General features: G+C 30.8%; 2 protein-coding genes across 5 annotated transcripts in view; both read left to right on the forward strand.

Annotated features, from left to right (window-relative positions):
* Window positions 1–17,595, forward strand: part of LOC113522961 (gamma-aminobutyric acid type B receptor subunit 1) — a 212,579-nt gene that overhangs the window by 115,363 nt on the left and 79,621 nt on the right. The gene's annotated exons all lie outside the window — the stretch shown is intronic.
* Window positions 2,305–5,105, forward strand: LOC113517915 (uncharacterized). Its single transcript, XM_026902660.3, has 2 exons — window positions 2,305–2,632; window positions 4,790–5,105. The coding sequence occupies exons 1-2, from the start codon at window positions 2,398–2,400 to the stop codon at window positions 5,032–5,034; spliced, it is 480 nt and encodes a 159-aa protein (XP_026758461.2). The 5' UTR covers window positions 2,305–2,397; the 3' UTR covers window positions 5,035–5,105.

Genomic DNA, 17,595 nt, shown 5'->3' on the forward strand with positions numbered 1-17,595 from the left:
TAGTATCAAACAATCTATTAAATACGTTTTTACGATCTTAATAAAAACAAGAAAGATGCGGCCGCAACCACAATATTGTAACTGCGGGCATTATATTTTATTTAATAATTTAATGACGATTAATAATCATTCTTATCTTTTATTATTATATCAGCCGTTAACTCTCCACTGCTGAATTTAGACCTAGAATAGAGAACTATTGGTGGTGATAGTAGTTGCCACGATTGGCACGTGGATTGTCGACCGTGGTTAAGCTTTATCTTAAGTGATATATTAAAAGGGACACTGCTGCCCATCCCATAACTACTAAGCTCCCTTAGTTTCCTCTTACGACACCCACAGAAAAGGAAGGGGTGGCCCATTCTATGCCGCGATATTCTATGGTCCCGGCATAGAATGGGCAATTCATTAATTTTTATTTATTTATTTATAGCCGTCCTTTATCATTATGCTTATACAAGTACCTTAAATTTGATAAATCTAAATATAATCTCATTTGCCCTAAAACATCTTCGTAGAATATCTTAATTTTAAATATAATGAGCTCAATTAAAGTGGTGTTTCTTGTCAAAATTTTATTATCGATATACCATATTATACAAACAGCAAACTGTAAAAATAAAGTAAGACTGTTTGTATGGCTACGTCGTTACTTTGTGGAATGATTGTAATCATCCTGAGGGTGACCGCTCAAGAATAGCTGCGACAAAGAAACGGCCATTACCACGCGCCTTGAAATTGCTACATGTTCAACAAAGGAATGCTGTATCACGTATATTCAATTATTAAAAAGGTTGAAAGACTTGTTTGTAATATTATGTATCTTGAAGCTTTGCCCATACTCGGACCTTGTTTGTTAAAAGCTTTGTGTATGATGTAGCAAAGTTTCCTTGAAATTTCTTATCGGCTCGTTCAAATTGATTTTTTTTTTTCAATCAGTTCAATGTTCTTATTTCAATCCAGGTCTGACATTAAAAAATTAAAATTTCATTGCGTACTTCGCTTAACAACTAACTATTGATTACTTACAAAGGCCATTTACATACTTAAGTTTTCTCTAGGGAACTGTACATTGGTGAGACTTATAAAATATTTGTTCAAGGGACTCGTCTACAAAGCTCTTATAGTTTTATTTATACTACTAAAGACAAGCTTTACTTACAAGATGAGAATTTTAAATGATGATTGTAAAAATTATTTTGCCTTGCTATCTATTCAGTGTTCTGGATTTAATTATTTGTCTTTGAAAGAAATACTTATTCTTTTATATTTTAAGATTTGAAATTGGTGCTCTTTTACATATTTTTTTAGAGACTGCCTTTCTTGATAATTGCAATAAGATGTGAATACATACATTTTGAATTAAGATATAATTTAATCATCATCATCTAATCATTGAATTTACTTGAATAAAAATTATTTATTATCATTATTATTATTAAGGCTTTAAATTTTTCTATAATATATTAGACGTAAATTATTAGATGTATTATTATTTTTATTTCAGTGAGTGTATTACCATTACAATACAATCACTCTCTCTTCAGAAAGTTTCCGATCAATCGAACTATTATCAAGTTACGTGTGATGAATAGCGCTTTCAGTAAACGAAATCGATGAGAAATAGTTGACTTTTCTCATCGATGCCACAATGCTCGTCAGTTGTCGGCTTGAATAGATATTCGACGTGAGGTAAAATCTTTGAGGGCGTCGAATAGCAAACGTTTGCAAAAGGCTTTTTAGAGGCAGGTCGCGCGGTCCGGTTCGCTTAGGTCCGATTGATTCGCCGGAGTATGGTTCAATAATTCAGTTGACCGCTCGTGTAGAGGGGACATAGTAATATATCTACTCGTACCTGAAGTTGCATCCTTTCTATATTACACACAATGGTGAATAAACAATGTCGACATCGAATTGTGTCAAAATTGCGGTTGGTTTATAGCGCCTTCTGTGAAAAGTGTTAGTTCAATATATTCATTGTGTTTAAAAAAGAACTAATAAATATTTATTGAAGTTGTTCAGTACTAGCAATAAAACCACACTGACGTTTTGTTTTGTAAAAGAAAGAAACTTTTATAATGAACTAATAATAAAATAAAAACTTTATTAATGTAAACCAATGACTTATTGATTAATATCATATACATATCATAGACAGAATAGACGATAGGTATCTATCTAATAATTCATATTTTAAAACCTTCATTATGAATAATATAGGTAGTGTTATGCTGAAACACGGGAAAGTTGCTGAAGTAAGTACATAATACCTACTGCTCGTTACTTCATTGCGAAATCCCGCGGTACAGCGGCTTATCACCAGAATTTATATATTTTGCATCAATAAACCATTCCAAACATTTCATATATATTGATATCAAGCTTAGTACGATTACAATGCGAGAGAACTGTTACATTTTGGTGCTACTTTATTTGATAATTTGTTCAAACCATGTTGTTTTATCAGGAGAAGAATCGGCTGACAGTGGCAGTGACCTGGGATCAAACCTGATAACAAGTTTAAGAAACGATGCAAATTTAGATCTGTCTGTAGATGAAGAATATGAAGACTTGAGGGCGGAATTATTGGCTTATCATACTGCGCTCTCAAGTCTCGTTTCAGAATCTCGCAGTGAGTGTAGATAACACATTATAATTTTTATCAATTACATTTTACTCTAAAATAAAACAATATTAATTAGACCAAAACATCAATAAACGACTAGATATTTTGTAAACATATTAGATTGAAAACATTTAAATCTAATATTTAATTCGCAGCAAACAGTTTTTGCTCTGTATAGAAAACTTTTAATAATTACAAAATTAACATAAAACCAACATGGAAGTAAGTCTATCGATTTTCAAATATTGTCAACAGATTGATCCACAATTTGTCTGTATTTTTCAACTGACTTAAAAAATAAGGAGGTTCTCAATTCGATTTAGAATTTTTTATGATTGTACTTCATAATTCTTTCATTTCATTACTCCGTCAGGTGTAAACCAATTTCGAAAATCTTTTTTATTTGAAAGGATATAAAAGATAGAAATTTATTAAAATCAATTCAATAGTTTAGTATTGAAATTAAAATGACTGGTTTTGCCACAACTGAAGTCGGTTTTTTTATGAAACACAATCTTAATTTTCTTTTTAAGTCAACTTTCTCGGATCTAGATACTAAAACATTATTAAAAATAACAAACCGTCCACAGTCAAGTTACAAGCTGTCTACAGTGAAGTAATAAGAGCATTATATTATCATTTGATTTATAGTTTTTAACCGGTACCATAAGAAAAACTAAGTTGTTACTGTATTATTTGCAAATTCATTTACTCTTCACGTCCCTTCTATTCCATTCTAGTTCTCTTTCCTCCTAGTAAGACACGATTGTTCAAAATTTTACCTTAAACATGCCTAATACATTTTTGTGCAAATAATTATATTTAAATAAGCAATAGTAATGACTTTATCAATACTGTGGTCGTGAATTGTACCGGTTACTGTCACCACGTCGTTAAATACACTCGTAAATAACCTTATAACTTATAGGTTATAATTTTAAAAGCCATCAATGTTCAAACCGTAGACGTAGATTTGAATAGATATCACTAAATGTATTTAGCGTGTAAATTTTTGTCCATAATTCAGATTCAATAGTTCCGACCTGATTATTCGAGTCGGAGTTCTTATATAAAATTTATATTAAAAAAGTTTTTAATAAAGACGACATTAGTACGAGATGGGGTTTACTAACATATCTATAGCACGCTTAGTTTTCATACAAATAATATTTACGACGTCTATTACTAGCAATGTCTTAAGCTATTTTTGCAAAGGTTTTACAAAGAAACTTTAATTCTATAAAGAGGACATGAAAAGTATACATCATTTACTAGTAAAAAATATGGATACTGACTATAGGCTGATATGTCACACTACGGAAAACTAGATAATGTACTCTCCTATAGACATGAATAACATAATTACATCATAGAATATCATACGTCGCCTATGATAAGGAATCATAGACGACGCATGATGATCATACATTTCCACTTTTACACACATGCTACTTTTATTAGAGATTGTACTGGCTTTAGATTGAAAACCAACGACGTAATTGTAGTAGATATAGCTAAAACCATTGTACCTCCGTCTATATATTTCCATAAATTTTATCTTCGTTCCTTACGGAGCAACTAGAAGTAACCAAGTGCTAAATGTTTCTATCCTTACTACATCACTTGCCCTATTGGTTAATTTATTTATATACTCTTTATTGTGCCAGGTAAAGAATAATACATACGTATAACACAAAAAATCTCTCGACTTTCTCAAACTGTACACGGACTGACTATCAAAATTATTTATTTATTTACTCTTTATTGCACCACTTAAAGAATAATACAAAGAGATATATAGGTATATATTACCCTTATGAAATACACAAGGCGATCTTATCGCTAAAACAATCTCTTCCAGACAATCTCTGGGTAGAGGAGAAGAGAAAAAAGTATATAATTAAATAAAATTATAATATACTTTATTTAGAAACAAATAATCAGAGCACATGAGCAATTAATCATAATATAAATATTAGATCGACTAATTTGAACATTCCGCAACATAATTGTAAGTAAATATCAACTCATAACAAGTACACGTACCCACCTATATTATATTATCCATAATAACACCACCCCCGTATTACACGCTTACCTATGAACCCTGGGGATATTAGTGTAAATCCCAAACTAAATTATTATTACAAACGTGTGTTCAAGGGTCGATGATAACTACACCTTGCTGGCAACTCGGCGGAATTTGTATCAACGTAAATCTCTGCCCGGGATTCAACTATCTCACTGAAGTACCTGGCTGCAAAGATACACTTAGAGTATGCTGTTTCGTCTGGAACCGTTATAACATTAAAGGCTCATTGCCAAGGGTAAAACAAATAGATTTTGGTGGTAAAGGTGTCCTAGACATTAGCACAACTAAAAAGAGAAGACGTCCAAACGTCAACTAAGGCTGAATTACCAAGAATGTTAATAATACGTGCGAATAAATAAATGTTTTAAGCAATAAATAATTCTAACAAACAAGTAATTTTTCCATAAAATTTCCTTTACTTGTACGTTATATGTTACGGTACCGTAGGTAGAAATCTTTATCTATGACATGCTATGCTACGGGCAATTTAAAAAGTAAATTATAAAGCTGTATTCCGCATATATCGTTTTCATTTCTAGTTTACTATTCATAATTTGTATTGTTATTTTTGAAATGGTATTGTGAGTAAAATGTATTATAATTATAGCTCTATTAAATACAATTAGTATACAAATAGATATAGAATGAATATCGACATTACCAAGATTATTATTATAATTATTTATTCATTAGTACAAATATGTGTACATGGCGGACTTAATGCTAAAAGCATTCTCTCCCAGTCAACCATAGGGAAGTGTCAGAATACTCGAATGCGGTACTACTAATTATTGATATACATACATACTAAAATTACATATATAAACGAATAAATATATATGAATAACAAATATACTTACACATATATGATATATACTATATTATCGAATTTGGGAATAATATGCTCGGATAAAAATAAAAAGTGAGCTTTTTTTGAAAATTTGTACTCTCTTAATGGCATCAGGAAGCGTGTTCCAGAGTCGTGAAGAATGTAGGAGGAAAGAGTTTGAAGAGTAAACAGTACGGTGAGAAGGGAAAGATAATTGGAATATTATTATAATTCAAAAAGATAATGGAATTTACTCCTTAAGTAGTTAAGATACAATTAGTAGTTCTAACGTTGAAATAGATATACCGATATAAAGAAATGTGATCGAATTTGCGGAGGTTGAAGATAAAGCGTATGGCATGGTTGAGGAGACGGTACTTACCTGGTACTTACGTGTATAAGAATGTGTTTGTTGATAGTAACAATAAAAAACCTACGTTTGGTTAGTTTTTATAATTATATTTCTAATTTTGATAGTTACAATATCTTATCATTTATTACTAAAATATATAAAAACGAGAAACAGGAATGATATTCCTAACAATTCTGTTCTTTAAAAATAATGGACCATATTCACATGTCATTGTATCTTAAACGATAATGTAAAAAAAATTTGCATTTCACTCAACCAGATTATAAAAGAAATATAATACATTTTTAATTCATTTAAAATTGTATATTAGGAACAACTAGCGCCACCTGCTGGGCTCGTGGGGGTATATTCACAAACATCAGTCATTGTCCGGATTTAAAGATAGACATTAGTGTAGCCGACTGTGTTTGGAGCTTCAAAATATCCAAAGTATTCAAATTCGGCTCCCCAACAATCAGTATCAAGACAAAAAATAGTGAAATATTAGTATTTTCATCAGATTTTCGTGAACTTAACGAAGAGGCGATAAAAACACTTGCTGTAAAGAATACCTATTTATTACTACATAAAAATTAAAATCTGTTGTACTATTTATTATCAAGTATACTTTCTTCCACGTACAACCACGCTTTGAAATAAACTTTCTGCAGCAGTGTTTCCGAACTTATACGACATCGTAACCTTCAACAGAAGAGCATATTATTTTTGTCAGTGGGCACACCTGTTATTTCTCCGGTGTTACGAGTGCTCACGGGTGACGGTAGTAATTTTTTTAATTGCGACTTAAAATTGCAAACAAACTGACAGCCCACCTGATAGAAAGTGATATCCGTCTCCTATAAACATGAGCAGTACCATGGGCATAACAAAGTATACCGTTTCTCCCATGAATGTCGTCATTCCTGAGGACTCAAGTGTTATAGTAATAATACCTGTTAGTAATAATACCTGTTATAGTAATAATACCTGTTAGGTAGGTGAATTTACAGGATACAGAGGACTGTATCCTGTAAATTTACTGCCATATCTCACCCTTCAAATCGAAACACTTGTAACTTTTGTATAAAGTCTCCCTCTGGTAGTAATTTGCTATCAGATAAACCACATGCTCGTTTACCTCCGGTGTTATAAAAAAGTATACCTACCTGAAAGTACTCGTAAAATTTAGCACTGATTTTTCGGTTTTAAAATAACCTGCCTTCCAACTCAAATAAAACGTTTGTCAAAAATGACGTTTGGTTAAGATGTCAAAGAGCAAAAGGGTAACAAACAAATATAATATTAATAACAATATTTTGTATGCTAACCTACTAACCTTTCAAAGGTATATCTTACCTTAACAACCCATTAAGGAGCTACTACTGGGATCGAATCATCCCATAAGAGGAGGATACTATTACCAAACCGGCAGTATGACTTAGTAAAGAATTTTATACCAAGGTTTTCATTTTGTTTACTGTTGTACATTTACTTCTTAAAACATCGTAGGAAAGTAAATTATTACTTTTCTACGTTATCACGCATTTTTATCATTTTTTATTTTTAAACTACAAAAATCCTTTATTACGAATCAAGGTAAAACCGTAAATTCAAACAAAGAACATTCAGAGAGTACACTCAAGTTAGCATTTAGAAATATTTAGTAAAAGAGGCTGTCTAAATTAGATCGTGTCTACCTAGACTGAAATCGTGTATAAAATCTTAATTAACCAGAGAAAGACTTTATACAAAAGTCGTCTGCTTGGGTATGTATGTCCCATTTGTGTTTGTGGCGTGAAGCAGCTGTGTTCGCATGGCTGTGTTTTGAAGATCTCACTTATATATTATAGCAATGAAATTACAGGATGCAGAGGCATAATACCTTAGCTCTCAAGAATGACAACGCATGAGGAGTATCATACACAGTATACTCTGTTGTGTTCATTACTGTTCATATCTATAGGCGGCGATTAGTGCTTATTATCAGGTAAGATGTTTGCCATTCTAAGTTGCATAAAAAATTAAGTAAAACAATTTAGGTACCTCTTAATAAAGCACTTCACTTTGAAAATCGATAATAATATATTCTGTCTGTGTGTCATTTCATGTGAATATGAAATTCGAAATAATGGTATCCACAAAAAATTTAGATATCGGATTATTATAAACTTCTTTGTGACTTTGTACAAAAAAGCTGAGTACTTCTACCTCACTATGTCCGCAGCCAAGCAGCTGTACTTGCATGGCTGTGTTTTATTTCAAATAGCAGTATATAATAATGACAAGTATAATAGTGTGTAATCACTACTGTACGAAGGCTAAATATTTTAGCTTAAAAGTAGCAATAAAGCAGGCATACTATGGACGAAACAATGCATTCTGGTAGTTTCCGGTTATCACTTTTTCATCAACACATTAGCTTGTCTGACATTGTACACTTTCTATTTTTACCACTGAAATTTACAATAATAATAATAAATAGATAATATCATTCTCATTTGACTTTATTTTCATGCATTCTTTACAAAAACCTTGCATAAAATAATTGAATTGCGCGGTGTAAAGCCAAAGTGAGCGAGCACTCTAGATAATAAGGATTCTTCATTCCAAGAAGGCCCGTTAGTTTGAATACGAGCCAAATTAGTTCACCTTTGCTTTCTCGGTTACCATCGTTCGTTGCTAGCGGAATATGTCACTCTCTATTAATAACGAACCACAAAATTAACACTACATTGGATGAGACACACTTAAATATCCAAAATCAATAGTAATTAAATGCAACTTTCTAAATTATATAATAACACAATTTTGTTTATATGACAATTTTTTAATGTTTTATATTTAAATCTTTCTCTTCTTCTTAAGCATTCTTAAATTCACATCTAGACTGTTTTGTTATTTTTATTATTTTACATATAAATTAGTCATAAAGCTCAAAAGAAAAAAAGAAATTATACTTTGAAATTTATCCTTACTAATAAATATTAATACTTCAAGCCTAAGTACATTAAGTAGGTACGACATTAAGTGCATATTAAGACCTACCTGTGACAATTACTCCTTAACTGGACGGTAGTCTATATCTTAGAGGCAGAAGCTAACAGATTGTTGATTTCACCAGATTATGTTGTGAAATAATGACAAAAGCAATTGACGTGTATGTAACTGTAGCGTGTCTAGAGTACAGCGAGTATTGAATATGATAGTAGTAATCCTTTTAAAACGAATTTTATTTATTTATTAAATAAATTTATTATTTATAAATTTTATTGCATATCTGCAGATTAAAATATTATATGCATTGTATTGTCCTTATATTCAGCCATAAGAAATTTTGACTTATAAGATATTCCAATCATATCCAACATATAAATAATAAATTTAAGAATCACTTGAAATTAATTGATAAATATAAAACCGTCTCAACTACGACTATATTACAAACTCTGGATATATTTGAGCCCGATTCCAAGTAGCGCTATGAAAAACAAATGCAGTGCCATCCGCATATGTTACATATTATAAATGTGAAAATGAGTTTGTTTGCTGGTTACCTCTCAACAGTACACGGCTTAACGACTCAACTGATATAAAAAAAAATGATATACGAACAGTATTTGAAATGAAGAAGAGCATAAGCTACTTTTTATTCCAGAAAATCAAAGTATTTCCACGCTAATACAGTTGCTAATAAAAGTTAGTTCTATAATATTTCAACAGTTCTTTAAATTAGTTTATGAGCTACGAATAAATAACCAACTTTTTATTGAATTGTACTTTTTTTTATCCTTTAATTCGTCTATATTTATTTTGTTTATGTTACTTGTATATAAATATCTTCTGCTAACTCAAAGTATATAGTCGGTATATACACAATAATTTTATGCATATTTATTCAGCTGTAAATGCGTTATTAAATTAAAACATGTCTACAAACATTCACATTAGTATTCCACCCTAATCCATTTATATGATTTTGTAAATAAACTCACCTACTATATCTGAGTTTATTCATAAAATTACATACACTTCTAGAGTCCATTTGTACTAAAACCTTAATAATGAACTTGAATTATTCACTAAATAAAAATTTTAACTGTTATTCATAATGAAGTTCTCAGCTTGCACTGAAAATCCTCTGGGTAATCCTATACCCTATAGAATATGAGATGGAAACATAAAATGTTAACTCATTTGAATGTTGAAGCAGTGTTTTTTTCGGAATGACGGTGAATAAAGTTGGTAGCAAAATAAAGATAGAGATGAATTAATATTTCCAGTTGTGGAATGATAATTGAAATGAATGCATGCATGTATGACGCAATATTTTCTTCCACGCATCATAAAAATATCGAATGGACTGTTTGCATTTCTTACGTATAAGTTTGATATGAAAACATATTAATTTTATCGTGTATATTACGGAATCGCATATATATCGTCATGGATATCACATTCTTAATGTGAAAAAAAAATGTTACCTAGAACTATATTTAGATTGGTTTTTATTAGGTTTGTATTTTCCTACAAATTCAAAGAGTCATTGATATGTATTAGGAAGAATAATAGCACAGCAGGGATTCGAAGCGAGCGCCATTTATAGGTTTAAAAATTCAAATAATTGCATTCTTTTTTTAAATAGATTGAATTCCAATACGCTTTAAATTCCTCAATGTGACAGAATTCTTTTTTACTTACATTTATTACGGACATATTTAAAATGAATTAAAACTCAGTTAAATTTTATCTTAATACTAGATTTTACTCGCAACTTCATTCGTGTTGGAAAACAGTAATCTAAACAAACATTTTTTTCTTTATATGACAGAAACTAAAAAATCTATGTCTTTCTCATCCTATGAAAATGATAATTCAAACATGTAAATTAAAAATAATAAAAGATATCTTAAATGGAAGACGAAATAAGTCGAAAATGTTAATATTCAGTGAGCTGGTCTGTACCTGTAATAAGAAGATGTATGTTACCAAAAATATATACCGCAGACGAAATTGAAATGTGGCGTAATATTTTGAGGCATACGATTATTATGTATGAACAAATTGTGAGTAGGAACATATGAAGAAATGCGATTCATTTCCTGCCAATATGGCACTTAATCTGTTAAGGTGATTTGAAGTTTACATCATTCAGCTCTTCTATTAAATTATTACGAGAGTACAAATAGGAAGCTGATAGAGGGCATGCCTCTAGTACTTTTGTAGTTTACATTATTCTTTGCATTAGATATTGGCTTTAAAGTAATAATCATCTAATAAACTTGAAAATTAACCTCAATTAGATACATATCTAATTCTATTTAGTCTTGATAGAATGATTAAGTTACAAAGGTTTGTACTTATAAAGTACAGACGCACAGGGAAAATTTTATGCTCTAACTGTTTGCATAAGAAAAAATGCATATCACTATATTTTACGTCAATGACATACTATTAAAATTTAGATAATAACCCTTCCACCTAAACAATAAACCATCTAGTGGTAAAAATTATAACAAAACCAATGCATAAATTTCCTTAACCTTGTGATCCGGACATATAATGGGCCACCACTTCCCTTCTTGTGGATGTCGTAAAATTCAACTAAGGAAATTTACCATCAAGGGATGACAGCAACGTCCCTTTTAAAACATTGCCAAAGCCTAACTGCGGTCGCAAATCTGCTTACCAAACGTAGTAACTACTGATAAAACCCCCCAAGGAGGATGCCTTGTTACTAGACGGTTAATGGCTGATATGATGATAATATGATAAATTTTCCAGCCATACACTTTAGAATGTATCAGTCGAAAAGCGAAGAATTCTTTAACATTGTTCAGAACAGTGGGTTCTTATGAATCGTATTACTAATAAGCTATCAAATTATTTTCATAGACATCCTTGAACCAACATGCCATAAAATTAAGTAGGTACAACTAGCTGATACTTAGTAGTGCTTTTTTATAGGTAAAAATGTAGGTACCAAACCAAATTGGCAAATCATGACCAAATGAGTTGTACTTTTTTATTTATAATGCGGACTATATTTGATCCAATTCCACGAATTATTTTCAGTCCAGTAGTGACCTAATATACAAAGTAAATCAATAGCTGGTTACATAACTATATATCTTCAATTATTACAGTTCGCTAGACGATTTTTATGTAGGTGAATATAAAATTTAACAACACATATGAGTCCTTTGAATTCCACACAAAATTTGGCAACGTTTCAATGTTTCTATTCGACAAGCAATATTCATAAATGAGCACGTTCCAAATGCAACGTTTTCTCACAATCTGAAAGTAAGAAACCACTAGAATCGAGCATCCCATCTTCTGAACCGACCGCATCCGCACCAACCGGTGAATTATTCGATACACCACAGTCAATAAAGGCTAAACGAAATTACTTCAAGGCATTGGGGTTGTGTAATAAATCGTTCAATAGGCAGGTTAATTAGACAATTTCTCCAAATGGCACCACGTAAATCGAAATAGCCTCTTCGACCAAATACTTCGAAGGAAACGTTTTCCATGAAAACAAATTAATTGTTAATAGGGTTAAAGCGATAATGCTCGGAATCGATGGTAGATAGTGTACCTAATAGAGGTTGAAAAATAATTTATATATCTAGTAATTTACAAATGGTTACAATTTACAAATTACTAGGTATATTATTATTATTATTTCAGCTGTCAACTGTCCGCTGCTAGACATAAGCCTTTCCCATAAGGGGAGTTTTACCAGTAGTTGCCACACTTGGAAAGCGGATTGGTAACCGCAGTTAGACTTTTATAGATGTTTTAAGAAGGACGCTGATGCCCATCCTTCGCTCTCCCTTAGTCGCATTACTAGGTATATAAATTATTTAAATTATTTTAGTATTTAACACATTCATGGTAACTACTATTAATAGGTACTATTAATTAGTAACAGATATCTGTCGTCACTATGACAGATATCTGTTACTAATTAATAGTATTTATTAAATCAACTGCGATATCTAATTAAACTAATACGAAATTATAATTAAAATAAAATACTCATTCACTTCATAACGTTTTAAAAATATCTAATGAAATAAAGTTAAAATCAAATAAGCCTTGACATTTGATTACGTAATACTGAAATAGAGCTACAAATAACGTGCCACTTTTTCAGTGCCTGTAAACTGGCAATTATTGTTCTGAATAATACAACTACTTTACAAATTCGGTAAAAAATAGGCCACTTTGTTCTCATGGCAAGGAATTAGTGTGAATGGAGCAATGGTTTTTCAGTATAACGATGGAAGTTTGAACGGAAGCTCGTACTGCGAGCGCGCACAGCTCTCCACATTCCACCCAACCCTCGCTTCGTATGCAAATGTGTTCAACACTACAATACATTTCGCTATTTGCATTCTAGCTAATTGCTTTTCCTTTCGCCGCCACTCGAACAAACGACCGTTTATTTCTTTATACCCAAAGCACCTTATCAACATTGAATTGTTTGATGTCGTTGTGACATTTAAGTCGGAAAGCGTCCTATCTAGAGGACGCGGACGTCGAACGCAATTTGCTTGGAAAACAAAATCAATTTTCATTTACGGCTCCGAGTACTAGATTCGAATAAAATTTGATTACAATTATCTCTTTTCGCTGTGAAACAGAAGGCGGACATATGTATGTAACATATTTTCTTTAACAAAATATTGTCAACAAAAAAACATACCATAAAGTTTTTTTATATACATTTATGTATTTGTTTATTTGAGAACAGGCATTAAAACAAACGCCTATATCAACTTAAAATACAGTCATACGGTTACATTATAAAGTGCTGCCTTATTTAAAGGCTACCTTGACATACACATTCATGATATAAAAAAAAACAAAAAAACAATGCACATATACATGCTATACTGTTATTAAGCTGATTAATCAAAACTGTAGAATTTATACAACATACATTTAAATTTGTTAAAGTTTATATAAAATTATGTAAGAAACGTTCAGTTTAAAATAGGATCATGAAGTGGGTTCAAGCAGAAATCAGAACTTTCAAGCCAATAGGATTTTACCCATACCAATATACTCATTAATAATAAAGCGTTCAAACAGAAAGTTTTTTGAGAAGGACTTAGTCAACTGTATTGTGAACGTCAATTATTCAACCAATTCTCTTGAATCTTCAGTAAACTTGTGACATTATTGTAACGTGCTATCATTATTTCACAAAATGTATCATTAAATTTCTTCTTTATCTTGTTTCCATGTTATATTCATACACGGATATTATTTTCTTAGAGAAGTCAGTATATGTAATAAATTATTGACAAAAGTAAAGGTCGTCCTTTATCCTGGTTGAATATTTTATCGGTCAGCAGCCCTGCTTGTAGATACTAAAATATTTCAATGATGTCTAGATGACACACCTTTGCCGACACATAAATATTTTATTCTACTAAGTTCCCTAGAGTTAAATGGATGCAATCAAAGTTGTAACCCGCAAGGCCATTCTCGTTGATGGCTCTCTTCAAACACCATTTGTTATTTATGTTTAAGGTCTCTGTTACGAACAACACATTCATATATTTGAAAAATGAAATTAATTCTATTAGTTCTACAAATCACACACTAGGTATACAAGTCTGTACCGCGTAATTCAAATATTATTTATTAACTCTTTATTGCACCACTTAAAAATTAATATATATATATATATATATATATATATATATATATATATATATATATATATATATATATATATATATATACGTATAACACTTACTACAGCAATCTTTTCTGAATATAACATAATAATTGAGTAATTTATTATCATATAACATTAAAAATAATACTAATATTCACGTTATATATATTTGACGTGAAAAAGAAAACATACATACCAACTAAAACATATAATTACCATAAATTCAAATCTAACCAACACCAAAAACTTTATGTGTAAATTTACATTTTCGACTAACTCTCCAGTAAACATTATAAAAGTATCAAATCAACCTAATGACCTTAAATTCTAGCCCTGAAACGTTGAATTTAAGGCATCCTACATTAGACATAAATATCGATATTTTGAATAGATACGAATCGTAAAGTCTTAAATCGATCTCACAGAAAACATCATCATTTGTAGTTCACTTATTTATTTTACAATACTGAATGCCTATATTAAGATGGAAATGCTTACGATATGTAGATGTACGAGTATATAAATAGCATGGCTAGTTAGCATTTAAAACATTGATTATATAATAAACAGTTAAAACGAAAATTACAAAATCATACATTATAATATTCGCTGATAAAAATAACACTAATGTGCAAAATGATAAAAAAAATAGTCTTTTTTAACTTGTGTGTAATGTAGATTCTCTTTATTGTCAACTGGATTAATTTGACATATTCAAGTTATTATCTTCATATAGAAAATATAATAAGCACCTACTCCGCTTGTCACTTGTATTTCAACTAAGAAAGAAAGGTAGATACAATCCACAGCCTACACAAATATATTCTGCTTAGAAAAAAAGTAAATTCAGTTGTATATGTTTGATAAATTTACTAATATTATAATTACATGTGAGTTTACTTATTTGTTACCTTATAGCACCTTAACCATTCACTATGAAATTTGGTACACGCGTACAATATGAGATGGAGAAAGATATAGGCTACTTATATACTGGTAAATATATATACGAAGTCGGTAAAAGCTAGTGGTTAATAAATAATTATCTATTAATTTACCTGACTATGTCTCGTTTTGAAATATAACATGTATTGCAAAATTCATCAAACGAATTGAGAATCTTTTTTAGAAATTTGTTTAAATTTAAATTTCACTATTCACTAAGGTAATATTTCATCATTTTCGTTTATCATGAAACTGGCCAGTGAAGCTTGCGGCAAGCTTAGCCGCCATAGCTTCGGGTTTGTTTGTCCTACTCCTTTATCACGCTGTCAGCATCATTTTACATATTTTAATGGGTGACTTAAATCCTAAATAAATGTTTGCATAATTTTAATGCGCCAATTGGCAATGAAATAAATGACACAAGTCTTAAGGAAAAGAGGCAGAAGTGCAACGAGCTGAAAAACAAACTTAATTAAATTTATGTAATAACAGATGGACAGACGGGCTTGTTTCTTAAATTAATCAATATTTTTTTCTCTTTCAATAATATTTTTATGCCATTAATTACTGGTAATATTTTTTTGTTAAAGTCACGGCCCGCCTGTTGATAAGCGATTATCGTAGCCTATACGTTTCTTTTTATACAACTTAGAATGGCAAACAAGCTGATGGTCCACCTGATGGAAAGTGGTAACCGTCGCCTATAGACATGAGCAGTATCATGGACATAACAGAGTATACTGTTTGACCCATGTTACCCCCATGCGTTGCCATTCCTGAGGACTCAGGTGTTATTCCTCTGTACCCTGTAAATTCACGCCATATCCCACCCTTCAAACTGAAACACAGCCATGCAAACACAACTGCTTCACGATAGAAACATGAATGAGACAGAGGTACCCAAGCAATCGACGTTTGTAACTCTAAAAGCATTGCTTGCACACTATCGTCTCCACAAAAACCTTTTCGCTGTTGGTGGCCAGATTCAGATTTTAATTTTATGAACTCCACGTCCATTTCAAAAAAATTACCATGGATTCCAATGCTCTTGGAGACGGTAGGTACATAAGGGGTACGTTTTATACAAATGGATGCGATGAATGACCTAATAAAATATATATTTTTATGGAGATGAATTAGTCTAACATTAGTTATCAATCGGAAACTAATTAGAATTCTTTTTTTATATAACAGCAAGATGTCAACGCATTATTCTAAGCAAATACAGACAATATTTTCCATGAATGTAATCAGCTGAAAAGTAAATGTTCTACTCTTCACGGTCATTTGATTTGAATTCGATGTTATAGTATAATTTCAAATCTAAGTAGTACCTATTGTTCATCACGATAGAATGAGAGATATCTGCATGACTCGCTTAGTGAGCATCCTAGTGTTCATTTCTACAAAAGAATTAATATCGCTCAAGGTTAACATATTATTGAATATTGACATCTACCAGAAATAGTATTGGGAAGTTGAGGATAACATAAATGTTCATGTTATTAGAACATAATTTATTAAAACTATGTTTTTTTTTTGCACAAGATAAACTGATACACTTTATGTCTTTGCATTCTGTCAAAAAATTACATTTTAAATACATATACCTATAGGTGCGTAAAATATTAACATCAACAATATTTTATAAAAATAAAATATAATCTACAAATTATAAAGTTTTAACTATTATTTTATGAAACGGACCACACTCGTAACTCTATTTGAATCTTTAAATAAAGTCTGATCGATGAACTGCCATTTAAATATAATTGTCATTCACAACAGAAGTTCAAAGTATAAAATCTGTTTAAAAATAAATATTCGAAAACAACAGGCTTTGTCAACTTGACTAAACTTTAATAAATATCATTCCAGTCATTCATTTCAATTAAAACTTTCAGCTGTTTATTTGATTCTACCACTATAATACTCTAATCCCGACCTATACCTAAATGTTGAGACTGTATCACTAAATTTGTCCTTAAGATTAGTACAGTAATTAATGCACATATGATGTGTACTTTGTTCCTTTAACAAAATTTTCCTTTTT

Source organism: Galleria mellonella, unplaced genomic scaffold (genome assembly GCF_026898425.1).
Source record: "Galleria mellonella isolate WM207_F2 unplaced genomic scaffold, CSIRO_AGI_GalMel_v1 utg38, whole genome shotgun sequence".
Taxonomy (NCBI): Eukaryota; Metazoa; Arthropoda; class Insecta; order Lepidoptera; family Pyralidae; genus Galleria; species Galleria mellonella.

What these genes read in the sequence shown, in the direction of transcription:
- LOC113517915 (XM_026902660.3), top strand. Translation starts at nt 2,398, where the DNA reads ATGCGAGAGAACTGTTACATTTTGGTGCTACTTTATTTGATAATTTGT. An exon ending in TCTCGTTTCAGAATCTCGCA is followed by an intron (nt 2,633 to 4,789) that starts GTGAGTGTAGAT and finishes CGTGTGTTCAAG; the next exon opens with GGTCGATGATAACTACACCT.